Genomic DNA, 17,547 nt, shown 5'->3' with positions numbered 1-17,547 from the left:
ACACATAACTTGAAACTGTGGAACATATACCTTGAGGGTTTTAATCTAATGTAAGATCAAAATATAGTAATAAATGCAATTAAACATCTGAAAAAGGGAAAATCACCGGGACCAGAGGGATAAGCGATTAAACTACTTAAAAATTGAACTGCAAAGCTGTATTCTTCGCTGGCTTATCAGTTTACAAAAAGCTCCAGCGATGAAAATATACCAGAAGAGTTAGGTTGGGTTTAGAAGAGTAGAAAATGGCCTTCATAATATCGATACACAAGAAAGGCAACAATTAGACTGTAACAGTTATAGAGGCTCATCTGTAACTAATACCATAAGTACAATTTATGGAAGAATAATAAAATATCTTATAGAAACGAAATATAAACACCAAGAACGTGGCTTTCGTGCGGGAATATCTTGCACGGATAATGTTTTCTGCCTAAAAAACAAATCATAGAGAGGAAACTAGAAAGAAATGGGACAACACATCTATTATTCATTGACTTAAAGCTTACGATAACGTACCCATCACGAAATTAGAAAAAGTCATCCAAGAGCTTGTAAAAGCCATTCAGAATCTATACAGGGTATCCCACGATGAAGTGAAACTATCTGTATATGGCAAAATACTTATAATAAAATCAGTTCGACCATAAGTAGACTTTAACTTTGTTATTTTAAATGGAACACCCTGTATATTAATACATTTTTCAAATCTACGGAAAATTTCAGTATACTTTTGTACAAAAACTTTTTTTCGAAAAATGCATACTTTTTGAATTATTTTTTTGTAAAAAAATTTGACCATTGCGAACTCTTATAAATTATTTTTTTACGATGATACCCTTAAAGATATGAAAATGGTTGCTGTTCAGTTGCTTTTAGCAAGATCAGACGCATTTGAATATATGTAAAAAATTTTTTCATTTTATACAGGGTGCATATAGAAAGTGTTCGAAGTTTAAGTTCGTGAATATCAAATTTCTTTTTGAATAGAACCACCCGTTTTTTTCTATTTAAATGCGTTCAGGGGTAAAAAATAAGGCAAATTCATGTATACTTTCCTACCTACCTACCTAAACCTTACCGTTATGCAGATATTAAATGTTTTCTATAAATTTTTAGAGACGCAGGTGTGGTCTAAATTTTATTTATTCATTATTAAATTGATAACGATTTTCGAAAGTATCAACAATTGACTAATGACAGTTAAATAAGTGTCATTTATTACAAAGCCTACTAAAAGTATACAAATTAAAACTTGTTGAAAAATACAATAATAATTTAAAAGCTCAAATATTTTGGAAACGACTAAAAGTTGGAATAGGATTAGTAAATACAATTTTATTTGATTTTTTATACAAACCTTAACAAGATAAAGAAAAATACTTTTTTATTTCTTAGTGATTGTATCAACGGGTCAAAATAAAATTTGGACTACACTTGCATCGCCAAAAATTTACAGACTGCAGGTATACAATAAGCTCGAGAGTCTTCAGCTACCTGAAAAGTTTTCAGCAAATAATATTTGGTAATTTTTGAGCAGGACGTAGTTTTACAGATGTCGAAATATTGAAGCAGTTTCCAAAAGCAGCAGAAAGAAAACTGCAACAAAGAGGTTATAAAAAAAGGAAATCCGAAATCTTAACAGGTTTGTATAGAATTTTATTTCAAACAATTTGTGATACCGTCATTTAATTATTTTATAATTTCATCTTTTGGTTAATTTTCAACTTTCCATACGAATATACTTCCAAAGGGTTGAATAAGGAAGCAATGAAAAGCAAATTTGGGAAAACAATTTTTTTATACTTTAAACCGAAAATATTTGTTTGTTACAAAAATATCACCACATTATATACAATGAGCATGATTTGATAAACAATTGAAAAAAAAAACATTAAGAAATACATTTAACAAAAACACCCGAATTAAGTTTTAAAAATGGAACTTTCAACAATAAATTTTTTATTTTTTAAAAAAGATGCGATTTAATCAATACATTAGAGTAATTAATATTTCAATAATTGATTTTTATATATTTAGTAATAAAGGATAAAAACATTAAGTAATAATAATAAAAAATAGAAAAAGTAAAAACTCACAAAACTAAGTTTTCGACCAATTATCGGTTTGAAATGAAAAAATGTATAAATTTTAATTGAAATATTACTCTAATTAAAAATTACTATGAATTAGTTATTTAAAACTTTAAATATACAATTTATTTTCAAAAATTTTTGAAATTTACTACGAATGTAAACATAATAAGAAAATAAATAATAATAGTTTTAAAAAATGCACTAGCTGAACAAGAACGAAACCTAAAGACGATCACCACTTCAACGTGTTAAAAATGCCACAATTTTATGAATTAAAAAAAAATACTTATATTCCAATTTACGGTTAATAAGGCAACTTTTAAAATTTCTATTTCATGAGAGAATGTACTACAGTATTAGCATTTAAGGCTTTCAAATCCGTATAAGTTTGTCCTGTTCCAACGAAAACTATCGGTTGTCCTGTTATGTAAGTCATCGATATTGCTGCCCCAACCTGAAAAACGACAACACCATCAATAATTAGTTTTTTGAAATTTTTATCATGTAGATATATAAAAAATAGTGACATTCCACGATTTCTATTCTAAAAATGTTTTTTTTTCATTTGATTTCAAATTAGGTGTCGCGATAAATAGTCCAGGAGATGTACCTAAATTTGATTAAAACCGATAGTAATGATTTTTGAGTAGTTTTTGAGAAATATTTAAAAAAAAATTGTCATACGCGCCAGCTACCATGCAAAACGGGGAAAACCATCGGAAAAACCACTAAAAAATTGATATTTCGTCAATAACTTGGTGTATTTCCATAGAAAATTAGCGTTTTCCATAGTAAAGTGGTGTTTTCCATTGGAAGTTATGTTTTTCCATGGAAAATTAGAGATTCCAATAGAAAATAAGCGTTTTCCAACAGAAAATTAACATTTTCCATAAAAAATTTTTTGTTCACCAGAAATGTTTTCAAGAGAAAATTAGTGTTTTTTCATAGATAATTAGTGTTTTCCATACAAAATTAGTGATTTCCTTAGAAAATTAGTAATTTCCATAAAAAATTAGAGTCTTCCATAAAAAATTAGTGTTTTATTTGTTCTTAAGAGCCTAGATGAATCAAAAATATTCTTCTTCATCATTACAAAGTACCTCTTGATTCATAGTAGAATATATGATAGTTATTCGGAAAGAGGTTACAAATTTCAAAATTAATATAAGCGCAATGGAAACTAAGAACTGTGTACATTGAAAGATCAATTCAAATTTTATGTTACTCTTGTTATCAATAAAATGATTTGCCATACTTTTTCATCACACTTCATATTAAACAATGATAATTTGATTACCTTGTCATCGATTGTATCAAATTTGGTCAACACAATTCCATCTATGATATGGGGATTTGTACTTGAAGAATAATCTGCTAATGCTTGATTGAATTTTACCAATTGATCTACGGCTTCATTTCCAACTAATGCTTCTCCAACAAAAAGTACTAGATCTGGTTCATTCACTTTAATTAATTTAGTTAATGCCCTCATCAAAGGTTCGTTATCCTAAAATAAGAACTACTTTAAACCACAGTTGTATCGAAATTTTCTTTTTCCATATTAGAAAAAATATGTATATAAATAGAAAAGTGATTGAATCTCCAACTAAAAAATCCAAAAATGTAAATATATGCAGACAAAAGAAAATTTTTTGTGAAAGACACTTGACTATTTGGAATAAAAATAACAATAGTGATAGAGACTTAATTGTATCTACTATTGATTGATTTCAAATCAGCATTTGACATGGTATTTACAGAAAAATATGGAAAAGGACATACCTAGAAGTAAAATACACAAAATAACATAAAAAGTTCAATACAAGCACCAAAAAGTTGGAAACACTAGTTTATATCACAAAAAAATACAAACAAAATACTTCTTAATATCTTAAAATAATTGATTTTAGATGAAAATTGATTAGTTTTATGATTCTGTGTGAAATTCGAAGAAGAAAAACTGAATTCGGACAAAGAACAAACTAAATTGAGGTAGATGCCAAACCCACATCCAACAACTGAAAATATTACAAGTATTGTATTTAAATATAACTCGACTTTTAGGGGAGGATGAAAAGTATGGGGATTTTACAAAAAGTTGATTTCCCTCCAAAACACAACAACCCAACTTTAATTTCATTGAGTGAGTGGAATCAAGTAAGAGATTGAATAATATACGAAACAAGTTCATTTATCCTGAAAAGTTCAGACTTTAGTAAAGAAAGTTAAATATTAAAAGATTATTTGAAAAACTGTTCAGATTTCAGGTTAGGTTAGGTTAGTTCTATAATTATGTGTAAAATTTGCAGTTTGTGTATGTAAATAAATGTTTATGAATAATTTTTCGAATGGGGAAAATTTTATATTTTTAAAAAATGATAAAGAATCTGGGGGGCTGTAAAATACTATAGAAATTGAGGAAGATGAGTACAAACATCAACTCAGCTTGCACTTTAGGTAAGTTTGGTACAACGTCGCATTCATTTATAAAAATCATTTTCAATTTAGTTTCTATATACTAGTACTGCGGGTACTCGGGGACCTGGTTGATAATGGGGTGATGGCTGAAGTTTAAAAAATGATAATAAAGATAATAAATTAATTGAATACACCCACAACTAGCTTTTTTAACTTAAAAAATTACGCCAAGAATAAAATATTGAATTTTTTTTAACGATTAATATAAATACACCGTAGTGGTTAGTAACATAAGTAGGGTTTACACTAGCAATGAAAATTTGGTGATCCAAAAGGACCACCTAAGTTATGATTTAGTGGTCCAAAAATATATCGTGGTAGACAAAAGTAAAAAAATTAACATATGCATGCTACACACACTTTTATACATATTTTTACGGCATATATAAATTCTTTTATGCAAAAACAGTACAGTAAATATAAACCATAGGTTTTTTTAAAAATATTTTGGGCGACAAATTTGTCGTCGATGTGTATGATTTTGGCGACATTTCTTGATGATTTGGCGACAATTGTCGCTATGTCGCCATGCTGGCGTGAACCCTAAACATAAGAGAAAGAGAGAGATTCGTTAGAAAATTTTTTAGGTAGCATAAGGCAAATTTATTATAGAAGGAAAGTTTCTTGGAGCTAATTTTTTTTTAAATTATAAAGTAAAAATGTACCAACAATTTCCAACCTCTCAAACAATATTTGAAACCACTTAAATACATTATTTTGAAACATATTTCTGTATCTACGTGGAGTCTAACACAAAAATTATTAAAATCAATATTTACCTGCATTCTACCAGCTGTATCGATTAATACAACATCAATTTTAGAATCTCTTGCGAATTTGATAGCTTCCATTGCGATACCAGCGGCGTCCTTTCCATATCCTTTTTCATACAACTGCACCATTTGTCTCCCACCGTGTTTTTCCGGCGGATGAAGGACATTCAGGTATTTCATGTGAGTTCGAAGTTGTTCCACTGCACCAGCTCTGAATGTATCACAAGCTGCTATTAGAACTCTCATGTTATTTTCAATTAACCAAAAACAAATTTTAGCAAGGTTAGTTGATTTACCTACACCGTTCACCTAGAAATTTATAAATTTAAAAATGATTAAAAAATGATTGTAGTATATTACCCCACAAAATGTCATCACATATGGTCGATTAGCTTTTTGTGCTTCTAGGCAATCTCTAAGGATATCTACCCTTCTTTTAGGACTCAAGATCTGTACCAAAGATTCGATTAGGGTATTTTTTACTGTCGTAGCTACACTATCGAATGTACCCAATACTTTTCCTTCTAATTTAGTAGCAACTGAATCGCATAATTTCACAGCGATATCAGCAGCAACATTTTTGGATATTAGATGATCTTTCATTTTTTCCAACACCGGTTCCATGTCGGATTTCGTAAGATTCTTTGATCCAACTAATCCTCTGAATATGGAAAACATTCCACCTTTACTGGTTTTATTTTGTGAGATTGGTACATTTTCTATTTCTTCTTCGTAATCTTCGTCTTCAGATGATTCAACTTCTAGATCTTTGATTACCCCTTTCATTTGACCAACCATCTAAAATCGAGCATTCAGTTTATATAATCTATCGAGAAGAAGGATGTTTGGTTACCTCTACATCTGGAGTATAATTACTTCTGGCATCTTCAGGTCGATCTGTGGTTCTTTCCAATGTTTCCAAATCTTTGTTGGTTCCACCCAAATCCCAAATTCTCGGTTTTTTACCAGCTTTTTCCATTGGTGGACTTTTGGGACTTTTTCTAGAAAATATGAATAATTAAAAAACTTTAACCTGAGAAATATAACAAAAACTTACTTTACATCCGGCTTCTTCTTCTGCATTTTTTTAGCTAATTTAGCTCTGTTAGCTGCTAATGTGTCTTCATCAATCAAACCGTTCGTTTGAGGTTTTGGAGACGGGGGAGCCAATATTTTTTCTAAAATACATGAATTACTTTTATCCAAATAAAAAGTGAAAAATTTTTTTTTGTGGGAAATTACAATATATATAATTGTAAATTGCTAAAAAGTAGAAAATTGAAAAAAGGAAACACAAAAATTCTGAATACAAAACATAAGTATGCAAAATCTTGAGAGCACCATTGTAATAATCAAAATCCTATTAGAAAGTAAGTGAAAATAATCATTCATGACAAATATGGAGAATTTTAGCTTAGAACATAGAGCACCTTGTCCAAATACATCCCAAAACCTGGAAAGAATCGTTTTTTAGGCGGGAGCGTTCCCTTTCTTCTCCTTTCTTCAAATCCCAGTAGGGTCGTTTTTTATTTTTCAGCAATTCCAATAGGGTCATTCGTTTTTTTATTTTTTCAGAAATCACAAACAAATAACTACAACCCCAGCCACTTGGAGAAAATCTGTATGAGAGCTTCTTTTTCCCATGAATTGAAATGATTGCCAGGGATTATCATTTTGCAGTAATTTAGCAAGTTTACTAATAATTTACTTTTTTACAAATATAATAAAGTAGATATGAAAAGAATAGAATTTTAGGTTCAATTAAATTATAAATACCAGTTATCATTGATAAGAAATGTATTGCATAAATATTTTTGTATATTTACCTTCACTGAAATTCACTTCTTTCTTTTTACTAGGTTTCTGTGGCTTCTCCTCTCCTTTTCTTTCTATCATTGAAGATACAGTCTTTTTAGATTTAACAGACTCCTCAAAAGTTCTCATTTGTTTAGGTTGCTTCAACTGAGTTCTACCCCAATTTTCTGCGGATCTAAGTGTCATATTGTAAATATCCATAAAATTGAAATCTTGAAAGTACAGCTTCTCGGTAAGTTCATTTTTGTACTTGTCTCTAAATTCTAGGTGAATATCGTTTAAAAATTTGTCAACATAGGACAGCTGCAATATCTTTTGATAGGCTACTACGAATACCAAATCAAATTCATTATCTAATTTGTATTGCAATTGTAAACCATTATGATCGAACAAGTTGACACCTGTTCTTTCCTAAAATATATATTTTTATAGCTATAAGCAAATATTTACAATAAATTGAGTAAAATATACAGCAACAGCTTGAAATGTATTTTAAATGTATGCATAGGACTTATCATTTTAAATAACTCAATACTAAATATTGAACTCACAAATCAATATTTTTAATTATTTCCGCTTTCAATAAGATCAAAGTTCAATCATATTTCGTTTCATATCGTTTTTAATTTACAAATATTTTAATAGACATCTACTAAATATATAATTATTATAATTTGTTTTGAAATTGTAATAAATAAAGATTCTAGTAAATATATCCAGTAAATAATGTACGCGAAAATAAAATTCAAAATAATCCAAAATATTTTATTCCTTATTTGAAAGACATATGGTATATTAAAATTTGGACAATAAATAACATATTTTGTATGAAATATTGGATAATTACCTGTAAAATCACATTTTTTATTAAAGCATTCACAGAAGGAGTGAAAATTTGATTTGTACTTTGAAAACACCATAATACTATGCCACCTTTACTAAAAATAGTAAATAAATCCAGCATCTTTACTATATTTTGGACAAATAGATCTTTTGAAAAACACGTCGTCACCCCGTGCTCAGCACGTCACTGTTATAAACTGTCATCAATGATAAATGTCAATTTCATCAATCATCTTATAGAGCCAAGATATGTTCGGAATCAAATCACCTAACTTGTAACATGATACAATTTTATTTTTTTTTTATAATTGATCAAATTTTTTTCAATCAAATAGTATGTAATGTTACCATGATGATTTCAAAAAAATGAGGTGTATAAAAGATATTTCTAATATAATTGTATTGTTGCTTTAACATAGTTTTAAAATAACTATAATTCTGACACTATTCAAGGAATCAAATTATATTGATTCATTTATTCGATAGCCATAATTGCATTTGATTTTGAAGGTAGATTTTTTAATACCATTCACTTCGTGATTATTTTTCTATGGAACTAATAATATAATCTAAAAATTTTCATTACCGACGGAGACTTCAAATATATTTACTAGTTCATCCACTATGAGCGCTGCCACAGAATTATATGTGGCGTCACAGAATTAATACTAATATAATTCTGTGGCGTTCTAAAAATAGAATAAATCTCGAGTTGCAATTGATTGTTTGCTTTATTTTTTCTGTTTTGCCATTCGTTAATATCTATTTCAACACTCAAAACGCCTCCCTAGCCATTCCAATTTACGTCGGTTTACGTCGTTGTGAACGTGATTGTCGTGAGTGCTTAGTGGAATGCATCCTTTATGTACTTTTGGCATGATTTTTTCCTTTGACATTTGACATTTTATATAAAAGACACTTGACAGAATTTAGTTGTTATCATATTTTAGGATTAACTTTTTCAAGTCAAATTGAGTGATTGTATTAACCGGGTACATTAGTTTTAAGTATTTGTGTATAAGAGTGATGTAAAATTTTATGATACATTTTCTAACGTGTGGTACGTGATAGTTTGTATTCATTAACATCACAGTTATTTGTTAAATGATTGATAACATACCTAGTTGTTACTCTCAAGGATATCATTTCATTCAAATATTCTGATGTAGTATTCCACTTTTCAGTTCCAAATTATATCTAATTAAGATAAGAGACACATATTTATATAGTATTATCGATTATTTTGAGGAACGATGTCAAAAGTCAGGTTATAATTTGTTGAAAAACTTTTATTTATGCTCTGGTGACGTAATTATTAAGGAATGAACTTTAGTAAAAAGTGAAAAATTAATATAAAATGGATGTTCGAAATTCAATTAGGTAAGTCCACTTTTATTTTTGTTTATATATAAATAATTTGTAAAATAAATAAACGTTATATGGACGTAATTATTATTAATTATGCAATAAAAAAATGTTATATACCACTACAATTGGTTAAATTAGTTAAAATTGTTAATAATTCACATATAAGGTCCATTTAACAAACAATGGACTCCTAAAAATAGATTTGTTAGTACACCAATCTAATGTTTAGGTCATTTAGACAATGTTCAATAAGTTAATTATATCAAAATATATCAAATGTTATAACGCACTATAAAGGCTTAAGAGCGTAAAAATAAATTAATTAAGAAAAAAATCTACAATTCAGCTATTGATTCTCATAAGTATATATTCAAAAATTCAATTCACTATCACCGATATACATTACAAATTCAACGATTGTTGTCTATAGTTTCAAATGGATAGTTAAGATGGAACTTCACTTCAGTCTCTGAAGAAGATAACTTGGTTATCAAAACACACGTTAAACGGTGTAATTGTGAGTGGTGGTGTAAACAGTGTATTCAGTTTGAATATCACTAACGGTTCCAGAAATTCCAACTTGATTATACTGTTTGTTTTGTAATTTAAAACTTATGAACAAAGTTCAACGAATGGTGGAATAAAAGCAGATAACTTCTTGCTCAATTTCACCACTTCATCAAAAATGTGAATTCCTCAAGTGTGGATTTTATGAAATTAAAAAGGCTGATATAATTTTGTATTACATTCTAAGAGGGGGGTCCAAAGGATTTAATCATGGGTGTACTTTTACTGAAGTTGCAAATTGGAACACACTTTTCTAAACAAATAGAAAAAAGACATTTTTCCATAATGATTTTTATATAATTTGTATAATGTATAGGCTATATTTGATAAAACAATTTAGCTATCAATAATTAGTCATTTCCAGTGCTATTAAAATTATAAAATGTTATCATAGTTTAAATTGGGCGAAAAAAGTAGAGATAAAACTGATAAAAATCCATCTGTTGGCTCATTCATTCCAAAACAACATATATTGGAACTTTTATGAAATAATAAAAAAGAAAAAAAAATTCTGCAGTATTGATAATTGAGAAATTTCATGAAATTTTTCTAATAAAAAATCATGCATGTGAAACTATTAGTTAATTATCATTTTAAGAAAGTTCAACAACAAAATTTTTTTGTCACACGAAAACTTATACCAAATTTTGAATGTACTATGGCCTCCAAACAACAAGTCTCTTTGTGATATCAAGACATATATACAATAAATAACTCGTGATTTTCATGAGTGTTTGGCTTCTGGTGCGTCTCTTTTAAGCCTCCAACAGTTGGACTTTTTTTCCCTTGATAACGTTTTTCTATTAAGGAAATGTTCTGATGGCCTTGTTTGTCACTCCAGAACCCAAATTCTTGAGGAAGAAATCCAAATGAAGGTGCAGGATATGTATTTTCAAAGAATATCACATCCCAAAGCTCATTAATTAAGTCTGTAATTTTCTACTCCATGGTTTCTTAGGAAATTCTAGATAACATTCACAAAATATTTTCAGGCGATTTTTTCCAAATCATGCAGCTTTTCTTTGAAGTTTATATCCTTCATTGGCTCCCGTATTTGTTAACAAATAAATACTCCTTCAATTTTTGCCTCTCTGAGATTGTCTTTTAAGTATAAGCATCCACTTCCATCTTTAGGCATAGCTTTTACAAAATTTTTCATCAGGCCAAACTTTATAAGCAACGGTGGTAAAAATATATTGTCAGAATTCACTGAAGGATCATTTTTAACATTCTTCTGTCCTGGAGTAAGTTATCTAAGCTTGTGCCATACTTTCTTTGTGTAATGACTTTTTCTGTAAATATTTTGTGAAATGTAGCCCAAGCAAATGAGCAATGACTTTAAAATCTCCACAATTTTTCCAAATATTTTCACTGTATTCAATCTTTTCAAAAAGGAACTTCATTTTCTTGTAAATTTATCACTACAGGAATGTTTTTACAATAGACTAAATCATCTGTATGGTTTAATCTAGGCACCAAAAGTTCAGCTTGTTGTTTAGACAAATTCAAATTATGTACTAAATCGTTTAAAGTACTTTGTATCAATGAAAGTGGTTCATAACTTGGGTCACTCTCATGAAATACCATATCAGGTTGACTAAGAACAAACTTCGGACTAGGGACAGAATCCTTGATTTAGTACAGGACGTTTTGCCACTGAACAGTATGTTTGGACGCCTTTTGTTTGAATCAATCACTTATGTAATCTTTTGGTTCCGTTCAAATTATTGTTATACTAAAAGGCAGATTCTTGTTTAGCCCAAGTGTCACAGATGTTATACAACATGATGTAAAAAAGATGTTAATTCACATAACAAAAACTACTGGGTTATTAGAATACTTTATTTACAATGTAACAAACCTAACTTAGATAAATGCAATCGTTATACAGACACCTAAATTAAGTTATTTAATCAAAAACACGTAAATGAGGTCAGAAAATAGCTATCATAAAAAACTGGTCGTGATTGAAACAAAATAATAATTTTTTTTAAATGAGAATATATAAAAATCTTCACAAAGTTCGTGTGACATAAATAGTGTTTACCAGTATAATCAATATTCTAAATACTTCAAATAATTGTTGGACATTAATTTAATTTAAATTTTTCAATAAACTAGGCAATTGTTATTTCATAAAACGTACTGAATTCCTTACAAACCTGAAGATAGAAAAAATGTTTACATTTTAAATTGTTGTTACTCATGGTTAATGAGAATTTTTGTAATTGTTTCATCTGAAAATTGTGGTTTTTGAAGTACAGATATAAATAAATAAAACTGTTCTTTTTAGTGATCATAATAATGTTTTGATTCCATTAACTAACAGTTGTAGTGTTACGTTGATAAACTTTATTATTATGTTAATCTTTGTTATATCGACCTTTTCCATGACACCATTAAAAGTCGCCGAAGGTCAATTTTGAGTACTAGATAATGTCGAAAAGTTCATTCTGTTTTTATAATTCAGTATTTACATACAATCAGTAGGTATAAGATTTTAAAAATAAGTTTTAACTTTGATACGACTTTTATTTTATTCACATCATTCAATAAGTCGTTTGATTAACTAAGAAAACACATTTTTTGTCAAAAATCGATTTTATTCATCAATTTAATCTCCTTCAAGAACAATACAATCATTTCAATTCATCTTTAACTTCTTGATGCCGTGCTTGTAGAAAGATTTGTCTCTTGCCTCAAAATAGGCTTCAGTTTCTACAATTGCTTCTTCATTTGAGCTGAACTTCTTACCGAGCATTTTTTTGAGATCAGCGAATAGTCAGTAGGCATTGGGGGCCAGATCTGGACCCTACATTGGATGAGGAAGCAATTCGAAGTGTAACTCGTTCAATTTAACCATCGTTGTCTTGGTAAAAAGGTGATTTTTTCTTTGAAATATGAGGCCGTTTTTTTGAATTTTGCATTCAAACGAACCAACAAATCTATGTAATATTCGCTATTGATTGTTTCCCTTTTGGAAATAGTCTATACGTATCCCTAAGTATTGAAGCCATAACCTTCCTAGCTGACTGTTATGCCTTTGGACGGTTCGGATGTGATTCACCGGCTGCAGTGCACTCAAATGATGATTGTTTTGATTCCGGAGTGAAGTGAGGAATCCATGTTTCATCCATTGTCACATATCGACACAAAAAATCTGATTCATTACGTGTAAACGTGGTTAAACAATGCTCTGAATCATCAACACTTTGTTGTTTTTGATCATGAGTAAACGCGATACCCACTTTGAAAAAAAGCTTTCTCATGGTCAAAATTCATGCATAATTGTAAAAACACTGCCTTCTAATATCTTTACGGCCTCAGCTACCTCACGCAAATCCAATTTACGATGAGTTGTAACCAATTTGTGGACTTTTTTGATGTTTTCTGGAGTAACCATCTCAATTGGACGACCAGAACGTTCACCATCATCGGTGTCTGTACGACCACGTTTAAATTCAGCAAACAAATAACCAATGCTGAGCTTGTACAGTATTTTTTTTTTCATCGAGAAGCAATTATAAATTAACATACGAAATTGTTTTGAATCGATTGTTTTGAAAATAACAAAAATATCTTCACTTAAATGGCTGTCACTTTTTTCTGATTAATTAAAATGTCATGAAACTTCACACATAGTTTTTAGAAAGTTGGTACTCCATAAACGTCAAATGGATTTGACAATAGCAGCGTCATCTGTGAGTCATTCACACGACTTATTGAGTGATGTTATATGTCTGAAGATAATAACTTGATTATCAAAACGTCCTCCTAGCAGTGTAACTACATTTTAATATATAATTCATTTCAACCTAGTTTACTTAATAACTATTTTCGAAAATATCCTTTAATGTAAAGTAAGAAATTATGCTTTGGTCAAAGTTTAAAATGAAGATTTTGGAATATAGCTTCAGTTAAAAGGGTGGGTTTTCGTTTAAAAATCTTATTTTCATAATAAATATGAAATTTATTAATTGCAACTTTGATAGGCAAAGTTGTTAAAGTGTGGAAGAAGTACTAGATGGAAGAATGACTGATGTGATAAGCTGAATTCAAATTCATTCATTATTCATGATCGGAGAGACCTATGTCTATTCAAATTTATCGAAATATTTTGAACTTTATACATAATTTTTTTAAAAACAGTAAATTTCAATTATATACAGAATATGTATGATTTCTTCTTCGATTTCCAGAGACTGGTACAAAATACCAAAAGGTATACTAAGGCTGTGCTTTATTTTAATAAATAATTTATATTCAATACCAACGTATGTGATGTGGATGTTCCTCTTGTTACCACTCAGAAAAGTTAACCCAGAGGTTTATTGGAAGATCGAAGGATATTTTTTCCATTGGCTTTTAGCCATGGTTTCATTATGGAGTTATTCGGCAGGTTATAACAGTAAGTTGAAATATTTGAAGATTTTGGAGATTTTTATTCAGAAATTTCCAGTTGTGGAATTAGGAGATGATCTTACGGAATGTTTAGATGATCGGACACTTGTAATAGCAAATCATCAATCTACAGCTGATGTGCCTTTATTATTTGCTTGTTTCAATCCGAGGAAACAAATTATACCAAATATAATGTGGATCATGGACAGTGTCTTCAAATATACAAATTTTGGAGTTGTTAGTGTCTTGCACAAGGATTTTTTTATAATGTCGGTGAGTGTTTGACCCTTTTGTATCATATTTGAATGTTCTGCAACTTTTTCGATATTAAAAGGGTTTTTATTGATTTTTAGTATAAATTTTAATTTTATAGGGCAATTATCAATTCTTACATTTTTTCTTTGAGGCATAAATTCTGCAGAACCAGATGTTTTCAGTTGATTGTGGAACCAATAAAAGAAATCTTGAAATTTAAGTATCAATTCCATAGTATCTAATAGGTTTCAAATGATTAGTACTAATATTTTATTTAATGATAATAGTTATCAGAATCTAGTTTTAAAAGCTAGTTTTTTACCCCATTTTTGCTCTTATGCGACATTAATGAGACTTCTTCAGTTGGAAACTCTGCTCTATTTTTTCCTCAAGTTCTCCAACCATTACCTTAGTTTATGTAGATAACATTGTCAAACCTTTTTTGCCGTTTTATAAGCTATTTTGTAGTCCCATGTGTCCTATGTAGCAAGATAAGACTTTTTTGAAGGGAAATGTTGCTCTATTTTTTCTGTGGGTTTTCCAACCATTACCATACTCTAACTAGGATTTATCTTCAGTTGTTGGACTCTTATAATTACTGGAATTTATGTTACTAACATTGTTAAACCTCTTCAACCGTTTTATAAGCTGGTTTGTAACCACATGTGCTCTTCTATTCAGTATGATAAGACTTCTTCGGTGGTAAATGCTACTGTATTTTTTCTCTAGGCTTTCCAACCATTATCTTGTTAATCTGCAGTTGTTGGTCTCTTCAAAATAACTGGAATTTATGTTACTAACATTGCCAAACCTCCTCAGCCGTTTTATGAGCTGGTTTGTAGCCCCATATGCTATCCTATTTAGTATGATGAGACTTCTTCGGTGGTAAATGCTACTGTATTTTTTCTCTAGGTTTTCCAACCATTACGTAGTCATTTTTCAGTTGTTGGTGTCTTCAAATTATCTGGAATTTATATTAATAACATCAGCAAACCTCTTCTACCGTTTTATGAGCTGGTTTGTTGTCTCATGTGCTCTCCTATGTTGTTTATTGAGACTTTTTCAAGGGGGAGCGCACTCTATTTTTTCTCTCGATTTATATAACTGGAATTTATGTAGATAATGCCAAATCTTTTCAAGACAGTTCCTTCGCTAATTTTGAAATTATTAGTTTAATTATGAGCTTTCCACTATTATCTTTGTTTATTTTTTAATTGATTTGAAATTGTGAGCTTTGTAGGTTCTATTGGATAGATGATTAAGTTGTTTTGCTACTTTTCATTGTTTAAACAACAATTTTTAGTTATCAAATGAATAAAAACAAATTTCAGGGTAAAGCAAAGCGTGAAAAATCTCTCCAAGAATTCAGAAAACATTTGTTGAATTATTACATCCCCCTTAAAAGGAAATGGTTGGTATTGTTTCCCGAAGGTGGATTTTTAAGGAAACGGAAAGCTATATCTCAAAGATATGCCGAAAAAATGAATTTACCCAAATTTGAACATGTTACTTTACCAAGAGTTGGAGCTATGCAAGTTATAATGGATACTTTGAGTCAAAAGAGCGCCATAAATAATAATTCCAATTCTGAAAATAGTGAGTCCACAATTTATTTTCAAATTAATTTTATTTATTTTATATAACTAATTCAATACGTATATATTATTTTATTTTAGAAATTGATTTGCAAATATGGGGTGGTTTTATAAAAATGTAATTGTATTTATTTTCAGGTGATAAAACAGAAATTCCAAAAATCGAATGGGTCCTCGATATAACGATCGCATATCCTAACGGTTGGCCTGTAGATCTGAGCCATATAGTATTTGGACATCGTGAAGCTTGTGAAACAATTATGTTTTACCGATTATACCCCTGCAAAGACCTACCTCAGGATTCAGAAAATCTTACTAAATGGGTGTTCGATAGGTGGTCGGAGAAAGAAAAAATGTTAGATTCCTACTATCGGACCGGTACATTTACTTGTGATTTTAATAGTAAGAAGTGTGTAGGTCCGCGTCGGGCTGTAGTACAAGATTATTTGAGATTTGCTATATTACACGTATTTTTTATAGCTTCAACTTATTTGCACGTACAGATGTTTGTGGCAGCTTACAACTATTACAATTATTTTGTTTATTAACATCCCCGTATTTAGTATTTCACCAAATTCAAAAATTATATCGATTTTCGAGAAATAACAGAACTGAAAATATATTTTTTTATATACTAGGTGTATATTGAGTGTGATTTAATATTTGATGTACAATATCAACTAAAAATTTCTATGTATTCGAAGTTTTTCTTAGTGTACTGTCAAAAAAAAAAATAATATTCTTGTGATATATTAATGATGGCATGAGGCTCATTTGACTTTGATGTTTCAAAGTAGTTCATTTATTTCTATAATTATGACGTTTACGAGTAGTTCATTCGACTCATAAGTTTGAATGTCCCAAAGTAGTACATTTTTCGTTAGAAGCCAATCAACGTTGAAAGGAAGTTCATATGTACCCGTCATCAACATATCCTCGAAATTTAATTTAATTTTGCAATATTTCGGTTTTAATGTCGATTTTTCTTTTTTCGTATTTAAATTAATGAAATTTTTTTCCTGTTTTCTCTGAAAATCAAAACTTTGACTTGCGAAAAGAAATTTTTCTAACACTTCAATTGAGTGTGTATAGTTTTTGACGTTCCAAAGTAGTTCATTTGTGTCTAGAAGCCTATCAAAGCTGATGAGTAGTTCATTTGTACCCTGTTATCAGCATATCCTCGAAGGTCTTTTCAATATTTCGGTGTTGATAAGTTTTTATCCAGTACCTAAATAAATAACATATTTTTTTGTCTATCTGGAAATCAAAACTTTGACTTGTAAACAGTATCTTTGACTTTTCAAAGTAGTTCATTTGTTTGTATAATTATCACTTTTAGAAGTAGTTCATTCGACT

At 29.4% G+C, this 17,547-nt stretch overlaps 2 protein-coding genes across 2 annotated transcripts; one reads left to right on the top strand and one right to left on the bottom strand.

Annotated features, from left to right (window-relative positions):
- Positions 1–1,782: 1,782 nt before the first annotated feature.
- On the bottom strand, positions 1,783–8,213 carry LOC130447007 (signal recognition particle receptor subunit alpha homolog). Its single transcript, XM_056783596.1, has 8 exons — positions 8,010–8,213; positions 7,174–7,573; positions 6,405–6,525; positions 6,201–6,348; positions 5,708–6,145; positions 5,354–5,656; positions 3,394–3,603; positions 1,783–2,550 (listed from the first exon to the last, which is right to left on the bottom strand). Exons 1-8 carry the CDS (start codon positions 8,124–8,126, stop codon positions 2,425–2,427), a joined length of 1,863 nt encoding a protein of 620 aa, XP_056639574.1. The 5' UTR covers positions 8,127–8,213; the 3' UTR covers positions 1,783–2,424.
- Positions 8,214–8,801: 588 nt separating this feature from the next.
- On the top strand, positions 8,802–17,100 carry LOC130446679 (acyl-CoA:lysophosphatidylglycerol acyltransferase 1-like). Its single transcript, XM_056783061.1, has 6 exons — positions 8,802–9,065; positions 9,190–9,385; positions 14,140–14,348; positions 14,400–14,614; positions 15,928–16,192; positions 16,330–17,100. Exons 2-6 carry the CDS (start codon positions 9,363–9,365, stop codon positions 16,737–16,739), a joined length of 1,122 nt encoding a protein of 373 aa, XP_056639039.1. The 5' UTR covers positions 8,802–9,065; positions 9,190–9,362; the 3' UTR covers positions 16,740–17,100.
- Positions 17,101–17,547: the final 447 nt, after the last annotated feature.

The sequence above is a fragment of the Diorhabda sublineata genome, chromosome 7 (assembly GCF_026230105.1).
Source record: "Diorhabda sublineata isolate icDioSubl1.1 chromosome 7, icDioSubl1.1, whole genome shotgun sequence".
Lineage (NCBI taxonomy): Eukaryota > Metazoa > Arthropoda > Insecta > Coleoptera > Chrysomelidae > Diorhabda > Diorhabda sublineata.
The sequence above is the reverse complement of the archived record's forward strand: the minus strand, read 5'-3'. Positions and strand labels throughout refer to the sequence as shown.